At 45.6% G+C, this 23,109-nt stretch overlaps 1 protein-coding gene across 1 annotated transcript; it reads right to left on the bottom strand.

The window, feature by feature from the left end:
• Positions 1-6,180: 6,180 nt before the first annotated feature.
• LOC146812292 (phosphoenolpyruvate carboxykinase, cytosolic [GTP]-like) lies at positions 6,181-22,727 on the bottom strand. Its single transcript, XM_085619287.1, has 10 exons — positions 22,564-22,727; positions 19,381-19,604; positions 12,594-12,775; positions 12,202-12,405; positions 11,905-12,092; positions 9,987-10,149; positions 9,648-9,872; positions 9,404-9,535; positions 7,787-7,882; positions 6,181-7,401 (listed from the first exon to the last, which is right to left on the bottom strand). The coding sequence occupies exons 2-10, from the start codon at positions 19,602-19,604 to the stop codon at positions 6,947-6,949; spliced, it is 1,869 nt and encodes a 622-aa protein (XP_085475413.1). The 5' UTR covers positions 22,564-22,727; the 3' UTR covers positions 6,181-6,946.
• Between the last annotated feature and the right edge of the window lie 382 nt (positions 22,728-23,109).

Here is a 23,109-nt window from a genome sequence, read left to right as displayed (position 1 = left end):
TGGTGCGCGCTCTGTGCGTGCACGGTGCGCGCTTATAGATGTTTATGTGCTTTTAAATGCAATTTTCTCAGGAACTACTGAACAGATTGACACCATATATGCAAAAGGCACATGCCTGACCTGAGGACTACCTCTTTGCCGAAATTTCAAGTAATTCTGTTCAGCCGTTCGGGCTGTACCTTCGACTAAAGGTCCTATGGGAAAATGCATGGGGAAAACGTGTTTTGGGACCCCCCCTTTTTTCTCAGCCCCCGCTTGACGAATCACCCTGAGACTTTTAGGGTAGGAGCTGAGAGGAGCGCCCCATTAGTTTTGAAAATTTCGCGAGGATTCGTCAACCGGCGCCAAAGTTATTCAAAATAGAATTTTCAGATTTCCTAACTATAACTATCTACTGGCGACCGCCAGTAGATAATATATACATATATATATAAGACATATTAAGACAAATGGAATCAAGATATATTATTTTATTCAACACAAGGGTGCCGCATGGTTTAAACTCTGAGGAAGATTTACACGTTCATTTATAAAGCAAATTCAACCAGATAGATCCTTTTGAATGTTCGTATTTTAATAGAATTCTGTAAATAGATTTTTTTAGGTCACTGTTGGTTTTAACCGATATTGTTTGATTAACTTCTTCTCAAAGTGTACATATTGATCATGTCAGTCCAGTGGAAATAATGTGTCTGAGACCCAGGAACTTTTAAACTATTTGTGTGCTGTCTTCCACATACAATAGGAATTTATACTATGGAGGATGGTTGAAAGATCAATAATATTTAAATTTTGTATATAGAAGCACTTGCACTTTTTGTATATAGTAAACCACTCAATATGTATAATTTATCAAGGCAGCTCCATAAGATGGAATATGGAAAAATAATTTTTTACCTACTTAGGATAGAAAATTTAAACAATTATTTATATATTTGTATATTAATATCAGATACTACTCCAAGCTTAATAGGCACCTATTGTGAAGCCCTTTGTCATTTTAAAACTCTTTATTTGATTTGCCTTTCAGATATTTCTTATAATAAGAAAATATCAGAGAGAGAAAGTTAAGCGAATGGAGAACACAATGAAAATAAGTTATAATAAGATAGTTATCCTTAAGATAAAGCTAAATTTATGAGCTGAAAACATCGACAAGATAAGTTATGGGAAGTAGAACAAATGGTTAACTGGCTGCCGTCATAGGCTTGGCAATCTTTATTTAGAAACAGAGAACACATTCACTGGCTGACATTGTATGTTAAAAGATGACACTGTGTTAAAATTATATCACTGGCAATGAGGAATTTTGAAGCAGTCATTTGCAAACTGAAATTATTGTGATATACATAAATGTGTGGGTCAAGGATGCTGGGCACTTGCCCAGGACCCACAGAGTAAAGATTTTATATTTTTTACATTACTATGCGATGCATGAAATGGCTTTTTGCACTTTTTTGCACTAGCACTTTATTTGCACATTAGGAGATAAGCACTATGCACTTTATCATTGTAAATAGTTTTTACATGGAAACAGTTTTATTGGGAACATGTCTTTTTAAATTAGAATCTCTCGATGAAGTTTCTGTTTAATCAATGTCCCATTATTTCACGCGCATACAAGCATATATTTTTCCTCCCTTTCTTTTATATATTTTGGTAAAAGAACTAATCAAAAAATATACTCTTTTACAAAAATCTTTACTCTTGAATATGTCTTTAACAGTTAAATGCACTAGACTGCATACCAAATATGAAACAATATGTGGTATTGTACATTAGCTGTGTGGATAAAGTTTTGTTTCAGACAAAAAATGGGAACTTGACATGAATGCTTGTATTTAGAAAAATCCCACAGTCTTTTCTTCATGTTGAGTAGCCAGTGATTGGTGGAAATAACCATGTGACCTTTTAATGCAGTCTATGTTTTTGTATTTTAACCCACACACTGAACGAGTTTTCTATTGCATGATTAAGGCAGGTGATGCCGAAACGCGTAGCAAAGGAATGTAATCATTAAACCTGTGGATTCAGTGAAAGTCGTTGGTGTCGGCGTCCTTTCTTTTGTCGAAGATTGGAGTTGGTGGTTGATATACATTATATATATATATATATATATATATGTATATATATATATATATATATATATAGAGAGAGAGAGAGAGAGAGATATATAGAGATATTATGTATAAGTTCACTGAGAAAACCAAAGGTGACAAGGACATTATAGTTAGGCTCATATTTCACTTGTACAAAACCAGTGAAATTCAGCTAACTATAAATTGCGCCCCCCTCAATGCACTGCTTATGACCTCACATATTATATTACTCATGACACGGCCAGTGACATCACTCATGACATCACTAATGACATCTCAATTGACATCAATAATGACATCATCCAGTAACTGTGAGTGTTTTTAAAACATTTATGAGTGTTAAATATATATACCAAGGTGTATTGGTGAATCAGTGGGTGTATGAGTGCCTGTGTGGAAGTTCCAGTAGATGCATGACTGACTGTATAAGTGAGTGATTAGGTGCCTCAGTAAATGTATGGGTGAGTGACTGGTTGTATGAATGTCTGTGTCAGTCTGTCAGTTGCTGTCTAAGTGGCTACATGGGTGTGTGAGTGAGTAAATGAGTGATTGGTTGGCTCAGTACCTGTATGGTTGTCTGATTGTTGGTGGATGAAAGGGTGTGTGACTGCCTGTATGGATGAGTGAGTGGGTGAGTCAGTGGCCGTATGGGTTAGTGAGTATGTGTGTGAAGGCCTGTATGGGTGAGTGTATTTAGGGCTGCAAGGCTCAGTAACTGGGTATGTGAAAGGCAGTGTAGGTGTGTGATGGGGTATATGAGTAACTGTATTGGTGAGTGAGTGAATGTGAGAGCAGCTGTATGGGTGAGTGTGTGTTTGTGTCAGTGACTGTATAAGTGAGTGAGTTTGTGTTAGTGTCTCTATGAGTAAGTGAGTGGGTGTGCGTTTATCTGTATGGGTAGGTGACTAGGTGCGTGAGTAGCTGTATGGGTGACTGACTCAGTGTGCGAATGCCTGTATGGGTGTATCAGTGAATATGTCAGTGGCTGTATTATTGACTGAGTGGGTGTATGAGTGAGTGTGTGGATGTGTGTAAGTGGATGTGTGTGTGTATCTATGAATTAGTGAGTGTGTAAGTACTGGTATGGGTCTGTGAATGACTGTGTGAGGGTGAGTGTATGAAAGGTTCTATGAGGGTGTGAGTGGGTAGGTCATTGATTCTGTGGATTATGTCATCAGTGATGTCATTTGAGATGTCATCATTGATGTCACTGACCATGTCATGAGTGATGTAATATGGGAGGTCATAAGCAGCGCATTGCTGAATTTCACTGGTTTTTTACGAGTAAAATCTGAACGTTACTATAACCTCCATGTAACCTTTGTTTTTTCAGAGAATTTCTAAGTTTTTTGAAAAGCGTATTCCTAACTATAACACCCCTGTAACCTTTGTTTTTTTTCAGTGAATTTCTATGTTTTTTTAAGTAGGTTTTTTAAGGAAGTCCTTAGGGACCAACAACCCCTCCGGTTACCTCCAGTAAGTCCCACAGCGGGATTGCTGAGAGGGTGCCAGAGGCCACGCCCCCTTTCTCCACCACTCTGTAAACATGCCTCCTGGCACACTACTAGTAGGGGAATGAAGTCCCCTTGGCTATTAAGGGTCCATGTTGGCCAACTACCCCTCCTGTTGCCTCCAGTAAGTCCCACACAGTGGTTTGCTGAGAGGTTTTCTGTGGCCACGCCCCCTTAGTCCACCATTCTGCAAACTCAGCTGCTTGCCCCCTCCCCCCTTCCCTGGACCATTTCCGGCCCCAGGGACCTCATCCCCCGGGACAAGGCCTTTTTCGAATGGAGGATGCGTGGCCATGCAACCCTCTCTCAGGCCATTTTCGGCCCCGGGGACCCCATCCCCCGGGGCCTGCTGCTTTTTTAAAAGTGGTAAAGTGGGTTGTTTTTGAGACCATTGTTGATTATTGCACTTTGTGCAGTAATCCTGATTGTGGGTCTGAAGGTGTACCGGAGATACAAGAAGCAGAAAGGAAAATCATGAAAAAGAGAGGACTTGAAGTTAGAACAGAAACAGAATGAATATTATAATGAGATTAAGCATTTGAAGGAGTTCAAAAGGACAGCAATTGGTACAACAGTGGTTTAAGTTGGTTAACCTGATAAAATCAAGAGATAAAATAAGAGATTCTGTGATGGCTTTATTCACTATCGGGGGGGGGGGATTGAAGAAGTTTAATCTTGATCCCATCCAAGATATTGTAGGAGTGTGTCATCAGCCCTCAAATATTTTCTATGTAATTAACGTTACTAAGGGGAGTGGAGAATTGCATATTTAAAGTATTCCACATGACAACTAGTATAGAACGTGATTAATAAATGTTTATGTGACACTTGCATTAATGTGATAGGATACTTGAACAAGAATGTGCCCCATTGTGAGGTTATTGAATTTGAATATGTGTAAACTAATGTTTAAGCATTTATAAGTGTAAAGAGAATTTATTTCAAGCAGTTGTATTTAGAATCATATCTTCATAATAATTTACAATTTTTACAGGTATTAAGGAGCTCCACTTATTGAGTGTGTAGAAATATGCATATTCTCATGGGGGGAGGAGAGGAATGACCAAGGACGAGCGAAGTTGCAACTTATCGATGTGGGAAAGGTCGTGAAAGTATCCAGTTGTACTTGAACTATGGAAATTCAACAGCAAAGATCATGTGGGATTGTCTACTCTGACTGCAACTGATATTTTATAATGAACTGTGGGGCATATTAACAAGGAACAGGGAAAATTAACGCTAAGGGCGCTTAGCATTAATTTTTTTAACGCCCGCTATCGCTGGATAATATCGCCTGGTTATCGCGTTATTAACAACGCTAACCGCCTAGGCGATAAAAAATCCAGCGATAGCGGCATTTGCGGAGGTTATCGCTGGTAATGCAGCGATAAAACTACAATATATCCTTGTTGATATCCAATGGTGGATTTAGCCATGTAATCCACCTCCCATTGGATTACATGGCTAAGTCTGAAAATTAGCAGACGTAACAAAGCAGCGTTAACCGTGGTTAGCGCTGTTTTTTTTATCTCTAACAGGGTTAGCGTGAAGCTTGATAATAGCTATTATTTTGCTCTGGAACGCCCACTTTGCATCTCATTAGAGATGCAAAGGGAAGCGTACTGAAAAAGGGTGCTAACATGCGATTTTGCATGTTAGCACCCTGTTGTTGATAGGGCGATATTTTTATCTCCGCTTCTTTGGCTTTTAAAGCCACAAAATCAGAGATAAAGCCCTTGTTAATATGCCCCAAAGTGAGTTGAAGGAGAGTTATCTTAGGTTTTCACAGGAAGCAGACGCATGCCTCTGCTTGTGTGGCTTTATGCTATTTGACCCATGGTTGGAGCATATTCTACTGAAGATTCCGACAGCTAACACCTTTCTGATTTCACCCTTATCGAATGCTTCTTAGCTTAGAGTTGCCCTTTTAAAGTATTGTAGGGAGAGATAGCTTGTTCATGTTTACTTTGGAGAATCATGTGATAAAATTTAATACTCAATTATTTTTCCTGATCGTCTGTATCATCGTCATAGTTAGACGTCTGCTTTGCATTATATAAAGTACATCTCTTCAGGAGATTTGATCTTATCTTGGTCTCTCTGTTTTTTATATGATTATGTTGAGATTGGTCTACATTGATTTGTTTCTAAATGTATGATTAAACTCTACCAAACCCAGATTAAGTTGTCATGTGGATTATTATGAGGCCACATGGAGGGCACTGAAATGAGATGTTAACAAGTAATAGTTTTCTCCATTTACCACTTGTGCTGCTCAAGCATTCTTACGACGATATTGTTGAGTTATATCAAATAAAAGCGTTTTTCATCCATCCAAAAATAGTAAGTTTCTGTGTGATCACGTGCCTCTATAAAAAAATACAAGTCTGTAGCAATCAAGCATTTGGAAGTAATTAGTCAGGAAGCACCTAAGGCAGTGGGAGATGTTACACATCACCGTCTAAAATAGGAAAAACTGCACAATCAGATTGTGAGAAATCAATAGTTTTTCATAGTTTAAGAACCTCCTGTTGCCTCATCTTTATGTAAATCAGGACCACTTTCAAAGGTTTGTAAAAAAAGTGATCTAATAAATAGTAGAACAATGATGAAAAACAATTGAAATTACAGAAAATACGGCTTAGAAAAATAAGATGCAATAAATGTACAACAAACAATTGTTTTAAAATGTATCGAACTGAAAACAAATTGTTTTGAAATATATAGACACACATACATTTTATCAAATAAATACGTACAGGTTTCAACTATATAGCATTCGCTTCTCTTTCTCTCATCTGTCATTGCTTAATTATTTACAACAAAAAGGCAAACTTGATACCACGTGCAGAATTTACGTCATTATTAAATGGTTTTGAAATCCAGGATTACTAATGAGATTCCAAATTTATACAAGAAGGTGGAAACGCCAAGGTGCATTTGCACAGTTCATGTTTCCCTCTCTTACGTTCACAAATATAATGTTCGGAAATCCCTGAGTTGAAGCTCAGCCTTGATGGATTTAACTGAAGTCAATAAAATCACAAGAAATCTTCAAAGCACCCACTGGCTTCAAATACATACCAACTTTTAACATATCCATAATGTACAGAAAAATGTAAACAATATTTCCAAGCATACAAGAGACAGTAGTAAAGTGGCCAGCTCTACTGTGCCTCTGTGGATTCCCTGAGCTGGCCATTCGTATGTCCATACTCTTTACATCCCAAAATAGGAGCAATTACTCATTCCTGGGCCTTTATCTGGTTCTCAGTGAGTAAGTTCTCAGAAGTGTGGGTGAATTCTGTTCACATAATGGTTCCTGAATCCCTCAATTCACATCTGTTTAATTCTGTTCTCCAGCTCGAGAAGCTCATGCTCTATTTCATATGGGAGGTCAGCGTTGACTTGTTCTTCAAAGTATTTCTTGATGTCTTCCACCTCATCTTCCCAGAAGTCCCTGGACAAGTGGAAAAGCTCTGCCATGTTGACATCTTTGAGACCTTTTAAGTTGAAGTCTGTGGTAGTAGGCACATAACCGATGGCTGTGCGCTCCGCGCACCCCTCCCCGTTGATCCTTCGGAACATCCACTCCAGAACACGGGAGTTCTCACCATAGCCGGGCCAGAGGAAATTGCCTTCTGTGTCTTTGCGGAACCAGTTGACATGGAAGATTTTGGGCAGTTTGGCAGCAGGGAAGTGCTCCATGCTCAGCCAGTGGGCGAGGTAGCGGCCAAAGTTATAACCAAAGAAAGGTCTCATGGCAAATGGATCGTGCATGATGATTTTACCTGAAAATACAGGGTAATAGGAACACGTCAATCTTATTTTATATTATTTTAGATATACATAATGGTCCCACATTTGTTTACATTCAGAGAGGTGGGTTTTACAAGGAAGTATATCAGAGGTAAGCTTGCATATGGGGAAACCAAGACATTGAGGTCATTGCCAGTGTGACTGTGAGTATAAGAGGCCAGAGGGAGAGTCCGTAACATGTCAGGCTATCAGTCTTAAAGAGGAGCTTTTATAGGGAGGAGAAAATTATTATTTTCAGGCTGAGAAGAGGCAGGAAGACATTTTCACATCAGTCGATCATTTGAATGTCGGGGTAGGTTCTGGTGCACAGGTGTCATAGTAGTGCATTTTATAGGGCATGAATGACGTTTGACTCACCTTTGTGCTCTGCGGCTGCTGTTGACTCAGATCTCATGGCCGCCCCCACAAACACTCCATGCTGCCAGTTCAGTGCTTCATAGACCAGAGGAACACCTGCAAATCAGAGGAAGGTGTGTTCAGACAGGAGTCCTGCAATATCTCTATCATGTGCATTTTGTACATAGAACGTAAAGACTGCAACAGCTCAATGCTATGTCTATATAAGTACTTGGCTTTTAATTAAGGATTGTTTCGTCGGGCCCTATCTGGAGCCAACAGGGCATCAAAAAATCTTTGGTAATGGGATACAGTTTATGGATGTAAGAGATGCTTTAAGTGGAAATATAGAGGTGCGGGCAGTCTGTATTCAGAGAACATATTTGTTCCTGAGAATTGCCGGTGCTTTCTCATTAAATGTATTGCAGCAGTGCTGAAGAGTGCAGGTACTCTCCCATTCAAATTAAAGACGTGCAGGTACGCTGTCCATTTAAAGCACTAGATGTAAGAGAGATAGAGAGAGATGTGGTCTTCACATCATGCAAACCACAGTGGTCTTCAGGTCTCTTGATAATGGGAGATGATTTGATTAGGATTTTAGGCAGAGGTGTTGTTATTCATAATAAGAATACCAGTGCTAATTTGGGGATCTCTACCATTTGTCTCCTTTCAGGTTGCTGATAACAGGCGGCAATTAGTCGCAAACTTAAAGTAACTAATTTAAGTGACCACAGAAGAATGAAAGATTGAGTGAACCCGGGAAGGTTTGAACCTGGGACCTTCAGGATAAACACAGATTTCTACAATGGAAGCATTGGTCCACTGAGCGAGTTTTGCTACGGTTCAGATGGATCAATTATCTCTGATCCTTGAACAAGGGTTTCATAAATGATGTGAAAAATCACTGTTTGAGTTTGAAAGAATGAGACCCAGGTAGGGAAAAAGTTACCCTAAAAAATCTAATGTAAAAATGTGAGGATCTAACTGTGTGTAGGTAAGATGGGAAAATGAGAGGGTAAATAAAACACAGACACTTAAATACCATAGGGTATGAACACTGTAGAAGAGATTAGCATATCTCAGTGGAGATGCAGTATTACAACGCAGAGGCATTAGAGGCGAGTTGTCACAAGAGTAATGTGAAGAAGGTACTGACAGAAAGAGTAGTAAATGCGCAAATCTCCCTTTACAGAAAACACGATTACAGCAAGGTCAGAAAACAGAAAAACATGCTTAGAACAGTTACCAAAGAGTGACCATAGTGGAAGATCAATCACACGAAATAGGACTGAACCCCATTCATTACAATTCTCCAATAACCAATGGATTATATTATTTGCACTTGTACTAAAATTATTGCTTCCAGATACTTCTCCTTAAATTGAGATTATTTTAGAGAAGCAAATAATGTTTCTCCATTTTGCTGAGTACAAATATTTAACAGAAACTTTTACTAGCATTATTATTGTTTATTTAGTATCCATGCAAATTAAGTGCAATCTACCAAAAGTTATTTTATACAACATGCCCCAAAACAGTTTCCTTTTTAAGTATATGATTAAACAGTGATTAAATAAACAGCTATTGAACTGAAGGTGTGCCGTATATCTTCTATTCAAAGTTTTTTAGAATTGTCACCTTTGGGTCTCCGTCCTCCAAAAATGATGCCCTCGATGGGTACGCCCTCAGGGGATTCCCATGCCGGATCAATGATGGGGCACTGGCTGGCGGGAGTGCAGAAACGAGAATTGGGATGGGCACATGGCTCATCTAGAGTGAAAGAAAATATGAGAAGACGCCTGAGCATCAGACACCAAGTTCACACAATAGAGTGGGAACGTGTTACGTTTTATATATATAGAGAGAGCATTCTCCTCCTTACCACAGTCATGACTCCATTCCTTGTTCTTCCATGACGTCAGTGTCACTCCAGATTCCACAGTCTTCTCCATGCCCTCCCAGTAGATGCCTCCATCACTAGTCTCCCCAACATTGGTGAAGATTGTGTTCCTCTCGATGGTCTTCATGGCATTCGGGTTGGTCTTTTCAGAAGTTCCAGGAGCAACACCAAAAAATCCATTCTCGGGATTAATAGCCCTGAGGTTACCTGCAACAAAGCAAAGCTGTTGATTAGAAAGGAACAGAAGACTTGGGCAGAGTGTAGCACCCCCTAATTCAAACGTCAGAAGGGTCATTTGCAGCCCTACAATAAGCAGGTTACCTTGTTCATCAAACTTCATCCAGGCAATATCATCTCCAACACACTCAATTTTCCAGCCGGGCAAAGTTGGGTTCATCATGGCCAAGTTGGTTTTCCCACATGCACTAGGGAAGGCGGCTGCAAAATACTTCTTCTCGCCATCTGGGTTTGTGATGCCCAATATCTGAGGGAAAAAAAGAGTTGGTTGCTTACTACTCAGCTCTGATGTAGTATCACTCAATGTGCACCATGGGGCAGACTGCTTTATTCTAAAATTCTGTTAATTGAACAAACCAATGTTTTCCGCATGTCTACGATACAGCTACATTCGTGGTGCAATATATTTGCTTTATTTCTTACTTCTTATCCAAGAGATAGTTTTAGATGAGTCTGACCACTGAGGTATGTGGTCTAGATTAATTTGCATAATATTATACAAGAAACGCAGCTATGGCCCCTGCTTACCTGGTGCCTCATCCACCTGTCTTAAATCTGTTTAATTCTACTTCAATTGTTTAATTCTACTTCAATTGTGTTGAATTTCCATCCCTAAGAACCTCTACTTCAATTTTACCAACACTAACTTGCTTTCCAGATTTGCTACTCTCCACTCCCTTGTCAGTCTCTTTAACCTTCTGTATCTAGACTACTTCTGCCTGTGTGGGTAGTAGTGGCATACTATGTCTTTAGCATTACAAGAGACACCACCATCAGTTACACGCAAGACCTTAGGAAGAGAATATGCTACTAAATGTGCACTTCACTCCACAGAGCTTAAATGAGTTAAACACTCTCCTAGAACCCTTAAGGTATAGACCTGGTCCCAGGTCCAATGTTTAGTAAGACTTACTGTGGGTAAATCCACACATGTCTAGAACAACAACGCATGCATTAAGGTGATCTCCACAATGCAACAAGGGACACTGAACATGCACCAGAGCATCTCTGCAATACATCAGGCATATCTGAACTAACCACAGAACAAAGCCTCATAAACACATCTGAGGTAGTGGAGCATGTCTAGCAGAGACTCTGTGCACCACCAAACAAAGGTCAGCTGGTGTAATCAGTCATTGTGCAATTTTAATGTACGTTCATCTCACCCAGTACACAAAGTTGGATGTTCAACTGCAACGAGTAAGCAAACTACTCTGCACATGGTCTCCACTGTTACCCCTACATAGGCAGCATTGTTGTATTTCATTGTGTCGAGGGTCATTTTAGATACATTTACAGTGTTTCATGCATCTTCTTTTTAAGACGGTATGATCCAAGCAGGTACTACTGTTTCCTTCTCAAAGTATGATCAGATTTTAAATCCACCCATCCTTCAGTCCCCTCAGGGTCCAATATCAATGTTTATTAGTACTTTATCATGGAGAAATGTTTACCACTTTTACTGATTTTACACCCTATAAGTATTTCATCAGCTTCATCTAATGGTTCTGATGTCCTCTTTCCTCCAGTGTGAACATATTTACCTTCTCCCGCTTTTCCTTGTAAAGCTTTAAGTATGAAGAGATCACAACATCATTTGTAGCACTCTTCCCCGTCTCAATTTAGTCTTTCCTTCTGGTATTATTAGATATTAGTTTAGTTACCCGCTTGCTTACACTCGTATTTGTGTTTTACATTTTATGTAGTGGCATTTGGCATTTGTATTGTGTCCAGTTTTATTTGATAACTTCTTATGGAGATGAAAGAGAGTAGCCGATGATTTAGGGTCTTGTTTGGATGTTGGTGAATGCACTTGTAATAAGATTGATGGGCGTTCCCATCTGCCTTATTACATGTGCATTAGGATGTAGTGCACTTGTAATAAGGTGAATAGTATATCCGTCATGTTTGTAATGGAGTACCGTCCCCCAAACTCTAAATCAGACCCTTAGATGTTGTTGGTGTTTTGAGTCTACATAATATTCCCTTAGCCGTCTCTTACCAGCATGTGTTCAGCCAGCCATCCCTCCTCCTTGGCAATCCTGCTGGCGATCCTCAGCGCAAAGCACTTTTTCCCCAACAAGGAGTTCCCTCCGTAGCCGCTGCCGAAGGACACGATCTCTCTACGTTCAGGAACGTGTGCGATGAGCGTCATATCCGGGTTACAGGGCCAGTTGTTCACCAGGGGTTCTGTGGACACACAAGAAGATGCCTTACTGATGCGCCTGGACTCGCTGGCCGCATGTCAGTTTAGGGATGGGTGTAAGGGAATGACCACAAGACCACGTCACTAACATACTTTTCAGTGGTAAGGGGCAGCCGACCGAATGGAGGCATTTCACAAACTCGCCATCGCCCAGGGCTCTCAAAACGTCGGTGCCCATCCGGGTCATGATCCGCATGCTGGCCACGACGTACGGCGAATCCGTCAACTCAACCCCAATCTTGGATAGGGGCGACCCAATGGGACCCATGCTGAAAGGGATGACGTACATGGTGCGACCTGTGGAACAAAACGGGTTAAGAATGAAGGAAAGATATGTAAAACATGTCATAAACAATTTACTCGCAAAGAACTTCTCAAGTGAAAAATTTCCTAAGCAATTTTGAGATGTAAAAGAAAGAAAGGTGATTCTGGTGACCGTCACTGTTAGCATATCTCCCTGAATGATGCAGTCTTTTAACCCTCACCTTTCATACATCCGGGAAACCGGGCCTTAAACGCCTTATCGAAGTTCTCCTCGGACATCCAGCGCCCGAGCTGGCTGGTTCCGGTCTTGGAGAGGGGCACGGTGTCCCTCTGCTCTTGAGTAACGATGACCGTCCTGCTCTCGATTCGGGCCACATCCCTAGGGTCGGTGAGAGCCAGCCAGCTGTGGAAAGAGAGGACGGACTGTGTCAGGACTCTTAGACAAACACCACGAGAGAAGCTACGATGGAGAGAGCCATGGAGAATTGTGACCGTGTGTGCATCATAGGGCCAGCACACGTGCAGGGAATGACCGGTTACTCACCGGTAATATTCATTACTCCGAGTCGTAGCCCTCCCCGTCCCAGTCCTAACCAGTTGAGCATAGCTCCTCCCACCAGACACTCCCAAGCAACTTGAAACCCATCCCTTCCCTCCAGGCCACACCCATACCCTGAGGCATATAGCACCGTGACCCGCCACTCCACATCCTGTTTGTTTTTTCTGCTGATTCACTTCCGGGCAAACTTCGACGGGATAGGAGGTGCTGGGTCTTCAAGCCTCCTGTCAGGTGAGTGTGAAACGGGTTGTTTAGTGCCCGTTTAAAGCCCTTAGGTGCCGTTTTTGAATTATTGAGGCATTTACTTTGAGTCCCTGCTGTAGCGGGACCGTGGGGTTGGGGGGTCAGGACTACCTGGTGTGGGGTGGTGACTCCCTGCTGCGGCCTCCTCTCTTCCGAGTTTGTTCCCTGCTCTAGCGGGATCGCCCGGGGGGGAGAGGAGGTGTGTGAGGCGCGGCTTGCCTTTCTGCGCACCAAGGGCGTGACGGTTTTGGCTTCTATATCTTTTTTTCGTCAGTGGGGGCATGTCTCCTGTTTGTTTAGCGTTTATACAGATTGGTTTACTGATTTCTGTTTGACTGTCCGCTTCGCGCTTCCTCGGATCTTGGAGTGGGGTGTTATTCTCCTGCTGGTTGGGGGTTGCTGCATTGTAGGTGCCCTGGGGAGGAGTTTCCACTGTCCTCATGTCTGTCTCTATTCGGATGGGGGTCGTCTGGGGTTTTTTGTGGCTCTAATCTCCTACTGCTCTTAAGAGTCACTGTGGCCTTCTGGTTTATGTCTGGGGCTCTGACTCTCAAGGTTACAGGTTCTAATCCCTTTGATTCGGTCTAGGCAGGTTTCTTCAGTGGGCTTTGGGGGTAATTCTTACCTTGTTCACTGGTTCCTGGTGCGGGGGCTTCTGGGTTCTTGGTATCCTTAAAGGTTGGGCCCTGTCCTGTCCTTTCCTTTTATGGGATGGGTGGAAGTCTCTGATTGGCCGTTTTGGGGCCGGCCTTCAGTCCTGTTGGGGATTGGCTGGGGATCGGTGGGGCTTTCCCTGGTTGGCCTTTGGGAATATTTTTTTTCCCCCTGGTTAGGCTCGGTATTTAATGGGGTCTGTTTCTCTGTTCTCATGTACACAACATGGAGGGTAGAGGTGCGGATGTACGTGAGCTCGGCTGTGTGGATGAGGAGGTGGTCGCTGGGTCTTCCACTGCTCCTTCCTTAACCCCTTCAGCGCTGCGCGGATTCCCCCGCGGTGCTGAAGGGTTCTAGCGCGGGCGTGGTCATGACGGAACGGTTCCGTCATGAGCACAGCTCAACCGATGCTCATGACGGAACCGTTCCGTCATGAGCATCGAAGGGGTTAATAGATATTCAGAAGATGATTGAGGCGGCGGTGGCGGCTGCCTTTGTGGCTCGTGATCCCATTGGGCCTAAGAAACGGAAATTGGATGCCTCGGCGGAGGTAGATCCTGACATGGACTCTGATGAGGAGGTGAAGGGTCGTTTTGTCCAAGGGTCGGACCTTAGTTGTGTTCTACAGCATGTTCGGGACAATTTGGGGTTCCCTGGTCCCGTGCCGGGTGGAGAGTCTGAAGACTTCTTCGCTAATTACCTGAAGAGAGAACCTGAAAGCCTCCCCATTCATGCTTCTGTGCGGAGGGTGCTGGAGGGGGAATGGAAGGATGTGGACAAACATGCCTTTCCCCGGTTTCTGGCTAGGAGGTATCCCTTGCAGGGTTTCTCGGAGGAATTCCCGGCCGTGGTGAAGGTGGATTCCCTGCTTGCTGGCATGGCGTCTCAGAGCCTGGTGGTGTCTGAGGATGCGGTTCCTTCTGATCCTGGGGACAAGCGTGTGGAAGGGGCCTTGAAGCGGTCCTTTGCTGCCTCTAATCTTGCAGTTCGGTCTGCAGCTTACACCAGCTATCTTGTGCAGTCACTTCTTAAAGACTGTCAAAGTATTTCTGCGCAGCTCATGCAGGATGAGGATCCCTCGGAGTCTTTATCCATGTTGAACAGCAGTTGCGTTTCTTGGCAGATTTGTCCTTTGACTCCCTTAGCGCTGCTGCGGCGGCTGCAGGTGCCTCGGTTGCTGCTAGGAGGCAGTTGTGGCTTAAGTCTTGGAAGGCGGAGGCTGCTCAGAAGGCGGCCATGATGAAGATCCCCTTCACGGGCTCTAAACTGTTTGGTGAGCCGTTGGAGGCTTTGATTAAAAAGACTGCGGAGGACAAGAAGTTGTTGGCTCCGGTCCGCTCCTCTCAGAAAGGGAAGTTTGCGGGTTATAAGCGGGCTTTTGGGCAGGCGTTTCAGTCTAAAATGGCGACCCAGCCCTTTCGTGGTAGGGGACGTGGCCGGGGTGTCCCTTCCTTCCACAAGTCCCGGGGTCAACAGGGTGCTTCCTCTTCGGCGGGTCCCTCCAAGTCGTGACTATGTGATGATGGGGTTGCCGGTTGGGGGTCGCCTCTCTTCTTTTTTTCCTGTCTGGGAGGAGTTCATTCGGGACCAGTGGGTCCTGCAGGTGGTCCGGCTGGGCTACAGAATAGAATTCGGAACTCCTCCGGTGGATGTGTTCAGGTCTACCCCTGTTCCCAGGTCTCCGGCGAAATGCCGTGCTCTGTTGGACGGAGTTCGGGACTTGGTGTCCAAGGGGGCTGTGGTGAAGGTGCCTGTGAGTCAAAGGGGTCGGGGGGTTTACTCGATCCTGTAAATGGGGACTTCCGTCCTGTGCTAGATCTGAAGGCGGTGAACTTATGTATCCCTCATCGGTCCTTCAAGATGGTGACTCTACAGTTGATTCTTCCCTTCCTGTCGGTGGGGGATTTCCTGACTTCGCTCGATCTCCGGGACGCTTATTTTCATGTACCAGTGCACGCGGATTCTCAGAGGTTCCTGCGTTTCTGTGTGGGGGTGGATCATTTCCAGTTCCAGGTATTACCGTTTGGCCTGTCGGCCTCTCCGAGGGTGTTTACTAAGGTGTTGGCTCCCTTGGTGGGTTTGTTGCATGCTCGGGGTATTCAGGTGTTCCCTTACTTGGACGACTGGTTGATTTCTTCCTCTTCTTTCCTTCAGGCTCAGTCCATGGAGGTTTGCAGTCTCCTTCAACGGTTCGGGTGGATTCTGAACTTGGAGAAATCCCATCTTCACCCCACTCAGGATCTGCTGTTCATTGGGGGGGTGTTCAACACCAGGTTCGGAAAGGTCTTCCTGTCGGAACCTCGCAGATTGACTCTTATGCACGAGCTGAGGAAGGTGTTGGGGGCTCAGTCTTCCACGGCTCGCCAGTGGTTGCGTGTTCAGGGGCTAATGTCAGCTACTGTTATGATTGTTCCTTGGGCCCGTCTACACTTGTACCCCCTGGTGAATCATCTTCTGGAGCATTGGGATCCGGCCTCTCTGAATTACGAACAGTTGATTCCAGGGGGGGTGTCCATCGCCCGAGAATTGTCCTGGTGGCTGGTGGATTGGAACCTCTTACAGGGCTCGCCCTTTGTGTCCCAGGAGAGGTTGGTCCTGACGACCGATGCCAGCGAATTGGGTTGGGGTGCGGTCTTGGGTCAGGAGTCGGTGCAGGGTCTCTGGTCTGTGCCAGAGGCGGGCATGTCTTCGAATTGGAGGGAGTTGAAGGCGGTTCTGTTGGCTTTGACTCATTTTCTGCCTTGGATCCTCCAGAGGGATGTGATGGTACGGTCAGACAACACCGTGGTGGTGTGTTATATCAACCGCCAGGGGAGCGCGAAGGTGGCTTCCCTCAATTTGTTGGCACGAAGTATCGGCCTGTGGGCGGAGTCTCACTTGCTGTCTCTGAGGGCTTTGCATCTACCGGGGATTTTGAACACGGAGGCGGATCGCCTGAGTAGGGTGTTTCCCTCCCTGTCGGACATGTGCCTGACTCAGGAGGTGTTTGGTTGCCTAATGGCTCAGTTCGGGATCCCGGTGGTGGACCTGTTTGCCGCTCCGGGGAACGCCTTGAGGGAGAAGTATTGTTCTCTGGTTCGCTCTGCGGCGGTTTGGAGGGTGGATGCCCTGTCCTTCCGGTGGGAGGGGGGTCTGCTGTATGCCTTTCCCCCTATTGCTCTGCTTCCGCGTGTTCTCCTGAAGGTCAAGCGGGATCGGGCTTCTGTGCTCCTGGTGGCTCCGGTTTGGTCCAGGAGGCCTTGGTTCCCTCTGTTATTGAAGTTGGCGGTGGGGCCCTGCTGGAGGTTGCCGGTGGTCCCTTGTCCCTTGTCATTTCCCCCTCTGTCTCGGGAGTGTCTGGTCCGCCTGCGATTGGCGGGTTGGCTGTTGAGAGGATGAACCTTGTGGCTTTGGGGTGTTCTCCTTCTGTGGCGGAATTTATTCAGAGGTCTAGGCGCCCTTCGACTCTCAAGTCCTATGCCCGGCATTGGGTTTCTTTTCGGTCTTGGTGTGAGGCGCGTGGGTGGTCCGCGTTGGAGGTGGATCCGGTGCGTGTCTTGGAGTTTTTGAAGGACGGGTTTGACATGGGTCTCGCTGTGTCCTCCCTGAGGGCTCAGTGGGCTGCTGTCCGGGCCTTTCGGGGTTCGGTCTGTGACCCGGTGATTCCCCTGGTGTCCCGCTTGTTGCGGAGTTGTTTCCTTCAGAAGCCTGTCATTCGGACCTTTGCTCCTAGTTGGGATCTGCCTCTGGTTTTGGGGGCTTTGCAGATGGCTCCCTTTGAGCCTCTGCATGAGGTGTCTTTGAGGTTTCTGACTATCAAGGTTCTGTTCCTTGTGGCTATTACCTCGGCTCGGTGGATTGGGGAGTTGGGCTCCTTGCTTTGTTCTGCCCCTTTTTTACGTTTTTTTCCTGATCGGGTGGTTCTTCGGCCTGATCCTTCCTTTGTTCCCAAGATCCCTTCCTCTTTTCACTGCTCTTCGGATCTGGTGTTGCCTGTTTTCTGTCCTGATCCTCTTTCGGAGGTGGAGGTGCGGCTGCACTGTTTGGACGTTCATAGGGCTCTGGAGGTCTATTTGTTGCGTACTGCGCCTTTTCGTAAGGTGGAATCCCTTTTTGTGACCTTTGGGCTGGCTGGTCAAGGTCTGAAGCCTTCTGGGGCTACCCTCAGTCGTTGGCTGCGGTGGGCTGTGGGTGCTGCGTATGAGGCCTGTGGGGCGTTGGCTCCTGGTTCTGTTCAGGGGAGGTCGACTCGGGGGGTGGCGGCTTCCTGGGCTTGTTTTCAGGGGGCTTCCATGGCCGAGATCTGCAGAGCTGCTACCTGGAGTTCTCCTCACACGTTTATGTCCCATTATCGTTTGGTGGTTGGGGGGACTGAGTCTGCTGGGTTTGGGGACGCTGTGTTGCGTTCTGCTCCGGTGGTGTGACTTTTATATGCTTATTAAAGTCTGTTTTTCTACTGAGTGAAGCCGATTATTGCTTTGGTATCTGCTCAACTGGTTAGGACTGGGACGGGGAGGGCTGACGAGGAGGTAATGACCGGTTACTCACCGGTAATATTCATTACTCCGAGTCGTAGCCCTCCCCGTCCCAGTCCAGGTTCCCATCCCTCCCTCCCTGTTCGGCTTCTTGTGCTTGGTTGATACAGGATGTGGAGTGGCGGGTCACGGTGCTATATGCCTCAGGGTATGGGTGTGGCCTGGAGGGAAGGGATGGGTTTCAAGTTGCTTGGGAGTGTCGGTGGGAGGAGCTATGCTCAACTGGTTAGGACTGGGACGGGGAGGGCTGACGAGGAGGTAATGTGATCCACTGTATGTTGACTGATTTGCATAAAGTAATGTGATATATTTGTAAAAGCTTCAAATGCCCCACCAGTGCTTAACATGAGCTCGAGGCTGCAGTTGGGGCCCACCGGCACTCACTTTTGAGGACCAGCACGTATCTTTCATTAACAAACATTGAGTAGGGTCGGGTGGTCGATAAAAGGGTCATGAAGTGGAATCAGGACTGTGTATATTTGGTTCTCGGCGCCCCCACCTCCGAGGGCACCAGCGCAGGGGTCTGAACAAAACCATGGGCCACAGCAGCTATTCTGTTACAAATTAAGCACTGTCCCTAACCACCGCTTTCACTCCTGCTCAACACTGGTTTCCCCTATATTTCAGAGTGGTTACGTGAAAATGATGTACATGCCCGCGAAATATGGGTCTTTAAAAATGCTAGGGCTAAAGGCATCGGGCATGATCATTTCAGGGTGATGAGTAGTAACATTCGCGTAAGTCCCCAGGGCACTTTGTACAGGGATTTCCATAGTATTCCCTTCTGCGTAATAAATCAGCTACTAACAGTAACTAGGCAGATTTACCGCAGATGTCAAAGGTATGTGTGAATGAGTGGGTTTATCAGTGAGGGAAGGAGATAGTCGGTCTGTATGTAAATACATGTTACACCTATGCTGCTGCATATGTGGCACTAGGCGGTAAAACTACTAAAAGAGAAGACTTAAGAGAGGGAAGTGATCTAAACAAGTGTTCACAGAGCCCACCCTTCCCCGGCAGAGGGCGCCCTTCACTCACCAGTTCTCATACTTGGTCAGCCTCTTGACCATGCCGCTCTCCTCCATGAGCGCCAGGAGCCTCTCGTTCTCCCCCTCGGACCCGTCACAGATGTGGATGCTCTCGGGCTGGCACACCTTGGCGTTGCCCACCACAAAGGCCCTCACGTCTGGGCTCAGGCTGTTCAGGTCCCCCTGGACCATCCTGCTGGTGATCTTCAGCTCGGTCCGCAGCAGGGGCGCCATCTTAGGAGAGACCAAAGTACGTCAACATTGCACCAATTATTCATTTAAGTTAGGAAGTAAGGGAAACATAGCAACGACGGGAGATAACCCTTCCCCTCGGCTCCCAACAAGAGTTTTCTCGACTAGATTCCGCTAAGGACCAACCAACACCTGCCCTGTTTTATAAATGCCGACAACACCCTGGCAGGAGGATGGTGACCAAAGATGCTGAGCTCAGTATGTTTCGGCACCACCACTAGCAACACTTGCGTGGCACACACTACCCGCAGTGTCCTTGGGCCCGTTGTTGAATTTAAAGCATGGTGAAGTATCTTTTCCATTTCAACAGCACCAAACCCGCGCATCTACAATCTCAAAGACTCACAAACTGGCCCTTCAGGGCCAGCGACACTTCTTGGTAAAAGTTTAATGCTGGATTGAAGAGAAGAGAGAATGCAATAGGGCTTAATTTGAGACGGTGATTGCAGGAGAGGGGCCCAATGGCACTCATTCTAGGGGACTGACAATTATTTTTCCTAATTAGACTATAGTCCAGAGCAAAATGCGGGAAAAACCACAAGGGGGGGGGGGGAGAAAGAAGAGAAAGACAGAATAACAGTGACAGTTTTCCGCATAATTATGGATTTGCTGCATTTGCCACATAACCCATCTGCTCCATAATCTGCATATTTTAACAACAACAAAAAATTGTGTTTCTAGCTCATACGGATTAAAAGTTGATTGACAACATCGTGGCGACCCATGTTGCCACGCAGTGGAAGGCCCTATGCAAAGATTCACTGGTCGTCCTTAAATGGCCTATGACTCATTTTGGATGTTAAACTGGCGCTTTTATGTATATATAATATATATGTGTATGTGTGCAGTAATACCATCACACAATGTGCTGCACTGGGTCACATAATGTGTCTTTTCTTTATGTATAATTTAGTCAACCTTGCCGCATAATTTGATCCTCCCCTGTTGTATTCCTGGTTATATCCTAATTCAACAGAAGGGCACAGAGTGAGAAACAAAGCGAAAGTCCGCATAGTTTAAAGGGGGACGATGGGAAAGAGTTATAACATGAAGGGGGAAAGGAAGGGGCCTGCATGAGCTGTGTAGTCCCAGCCTGAGCTCTGTGTAATCCCAGCCTGAGCTCTGTGTAGTCCCTATCTGACCCCGTGTAGTGCCTCCATTAGCTCGTTCGGTCCCTGCATGAACGAAGTGTCGTTCCTGCAGAAGCCCCGAGTGGTCCCTGCAGGAGCTCCGTGTGGTGCGTGCACGAGCGCCGCTCATCTCTGCGCGAGCTCTTTACATCCATGCGTGACCGTTGTGGTGTCCATGTATGAGCTTCGTGTAGTCCCTGCATGAGACCCATGCGGTCCTTGCATGAGAACCATGTGGTGCCTGCATGAGCTCCGCACAGTCCCTGCAGAAGTGTTGTGTCCGCGCTGTCCCTGCCTTAGCCTCGTGTGGTTCTGGCCGGTGCCGGTGAGTGCAGGACCTGTGTGGATCGAGCGCACGTGCCGCACACACAGAAGTGCAGCTCATCTGCATTCCCGATTGGACGAGGTATCTTACATATAACTTATATACACACTACATATAACATAATAAGCACACATTTCAATTTCTGACCCTAAATATCGGTTAAAAGTATGGGGGGCGCTTTTTAACATTTTACCACAGGCTCCATTTTTTTTACCTCATCCAGCCGCGGAGGGCAGAACCCACAGGCCCAGGCCGAGTAATCGTGAAAGTGAAACAATGAATGAACAACGTGAAAGTCCAAGAAGTCACTGGTGAGGAATCGGATATCCCGTTGGAACAGATCATGTACACAGGACAGCGAAGGGAAAATAGCGGAATATAAGAGATATTCCCATAATGATCAATGTGCGCTATTTAAGCTCCAGCATGGGTCAGTTACACGTAAAGCCACCTGGAACACCTCGGTGCCACTGCAGCAGGTGCAGTGACACCGAGGCCCTGTGCTCTCAGGGGCCCATGAACCCTAACTTGCACAAGACCCCTGGTACCCTTACTACGCCATTGATCGTGAAATAGCTGTGTGCTCAAGATCACACCAGGAATGTGTAGTCCCTTAGCGCACTCTTAATTGCTGATCACAAATATTGCCTGTAGTCTCAACGCCCCTCACCGGACGTGTGCACAGATGACCAGTTTTGCGTTATGTACATATGTGCCCGACTGTCAAAACATTCCATTCAGGCCTCTGAATGCAGCATCTGAAAAAGTTTGGAGCTAAAGTGCACACGGGTAGAAAGACGGCCGCGAGCTCCTTCTTTAAGGTGCCGATGTGTCCTGTAAATGGTCCCCGTGGCCCCTCTTTGGACTGACGCTTCGGTGATGCTGGGAAAGAATGCACGACTACAGTTTCCCGCTGTGAGTTTCTTTCTGCTGATGGTGAGACAGCTCAGCTGGCTGAGAGCCAATACTGTGATATGCCCTGTTCCTAACAGGACCGACTCTTTCTTTCATCTGTCTGAGGTCGATAACTATCGTAACTATAAGATGTGATGTAAGAAGGGCTCTTGTAGAAGAGACGGAAGCCCCCCCCCCCCGAACCCCTCCTACTCCCACCCCCCGTTGACGACTCTATAAAAACTGATACCAGGCGAGTACAATTGTGCTAAAAGTATAATATAAACCCTAAAATGATATACAGTCCTTCGTGCATCAAAATGCGAGAAAGAAAGAATAAGAAACAAACAAACAAACAAAGAAAGAAAAGGAGGAAGGAAGACAGTACTCTGCTGGTAAACTCATTATAATGTGTCAAAGTGACCATTGCATGCTGCTCAGCGCCATACACATATTCGTGTGGAAAATACTCAGAACAAATACAAAGACCAAGGTGACTAATAGATTGACAATTAAAGAAAACATGCACGCATTATATATTTCAAAGCATGGTCTAAATTAAGTAATCGTTCTGCTTCATGGATTTACTTACTTTTTCGTCGAGTTCTGGTAAAAATCCGCTCCGCTCTCTTTCTCAGTTCTTCGAATCCTCTCAGAGATCCTCGGGGTCTTACTCGATTGTTGGGGTCTTCTCTTCCTTTGCTCTTCAAGCCTTGTTGGCTAAAGATGCTCCTGGCTTCTATTAAATAGTCGCTGAGGGTACGTCAACCCCCCTCCCTCACCCCAGGTAAGTGAGTAGACCCGCCCCTGACGTCAGAGAGCGACGTCCAGCCACTTGGAACACGGCCCATAATAAACTACTTTAGACCTAAGTACAAAGGGCTTCAAAGCTGTTAACAGAAACTATCTACGAAAAATAAGCCCCCCTGCGGGTAATCATTGATCAGATTATTGGTCGTTGAGTTCCAGTGGTGTTTCTGACCTGCTGACGGACTCCCAGAGTGACGCTTTCATATGTTGTGTACTTGACCTTTAACCTACTCGGATTGTGATGCAGGGAGATCTGCCTGTTTCTGGGTTGCATTTGAGGTGACAACAGCCCCGGGTCGGCACGCTGCCAAACAGCACGTAATGACAC

This window comes from Triturus cristatus, chromosome 7, assembly GCF_964204655.1.
Source record: "Triturus cristatus chromosome 7, aTriCri1.1, whole genome shotgun sequence".
Taxonomy (NCBI): Eukaryota; Metazoa; Chordata; class Amphibia; order Caudata; family Salamandridae; genus Triturus; species Triturus cristatus.
The sequence above is the reverse complement of the archived record's forward strand: the minus strand, read 5'-3'. Positions and strand labels throughout refer to the sequence as shown.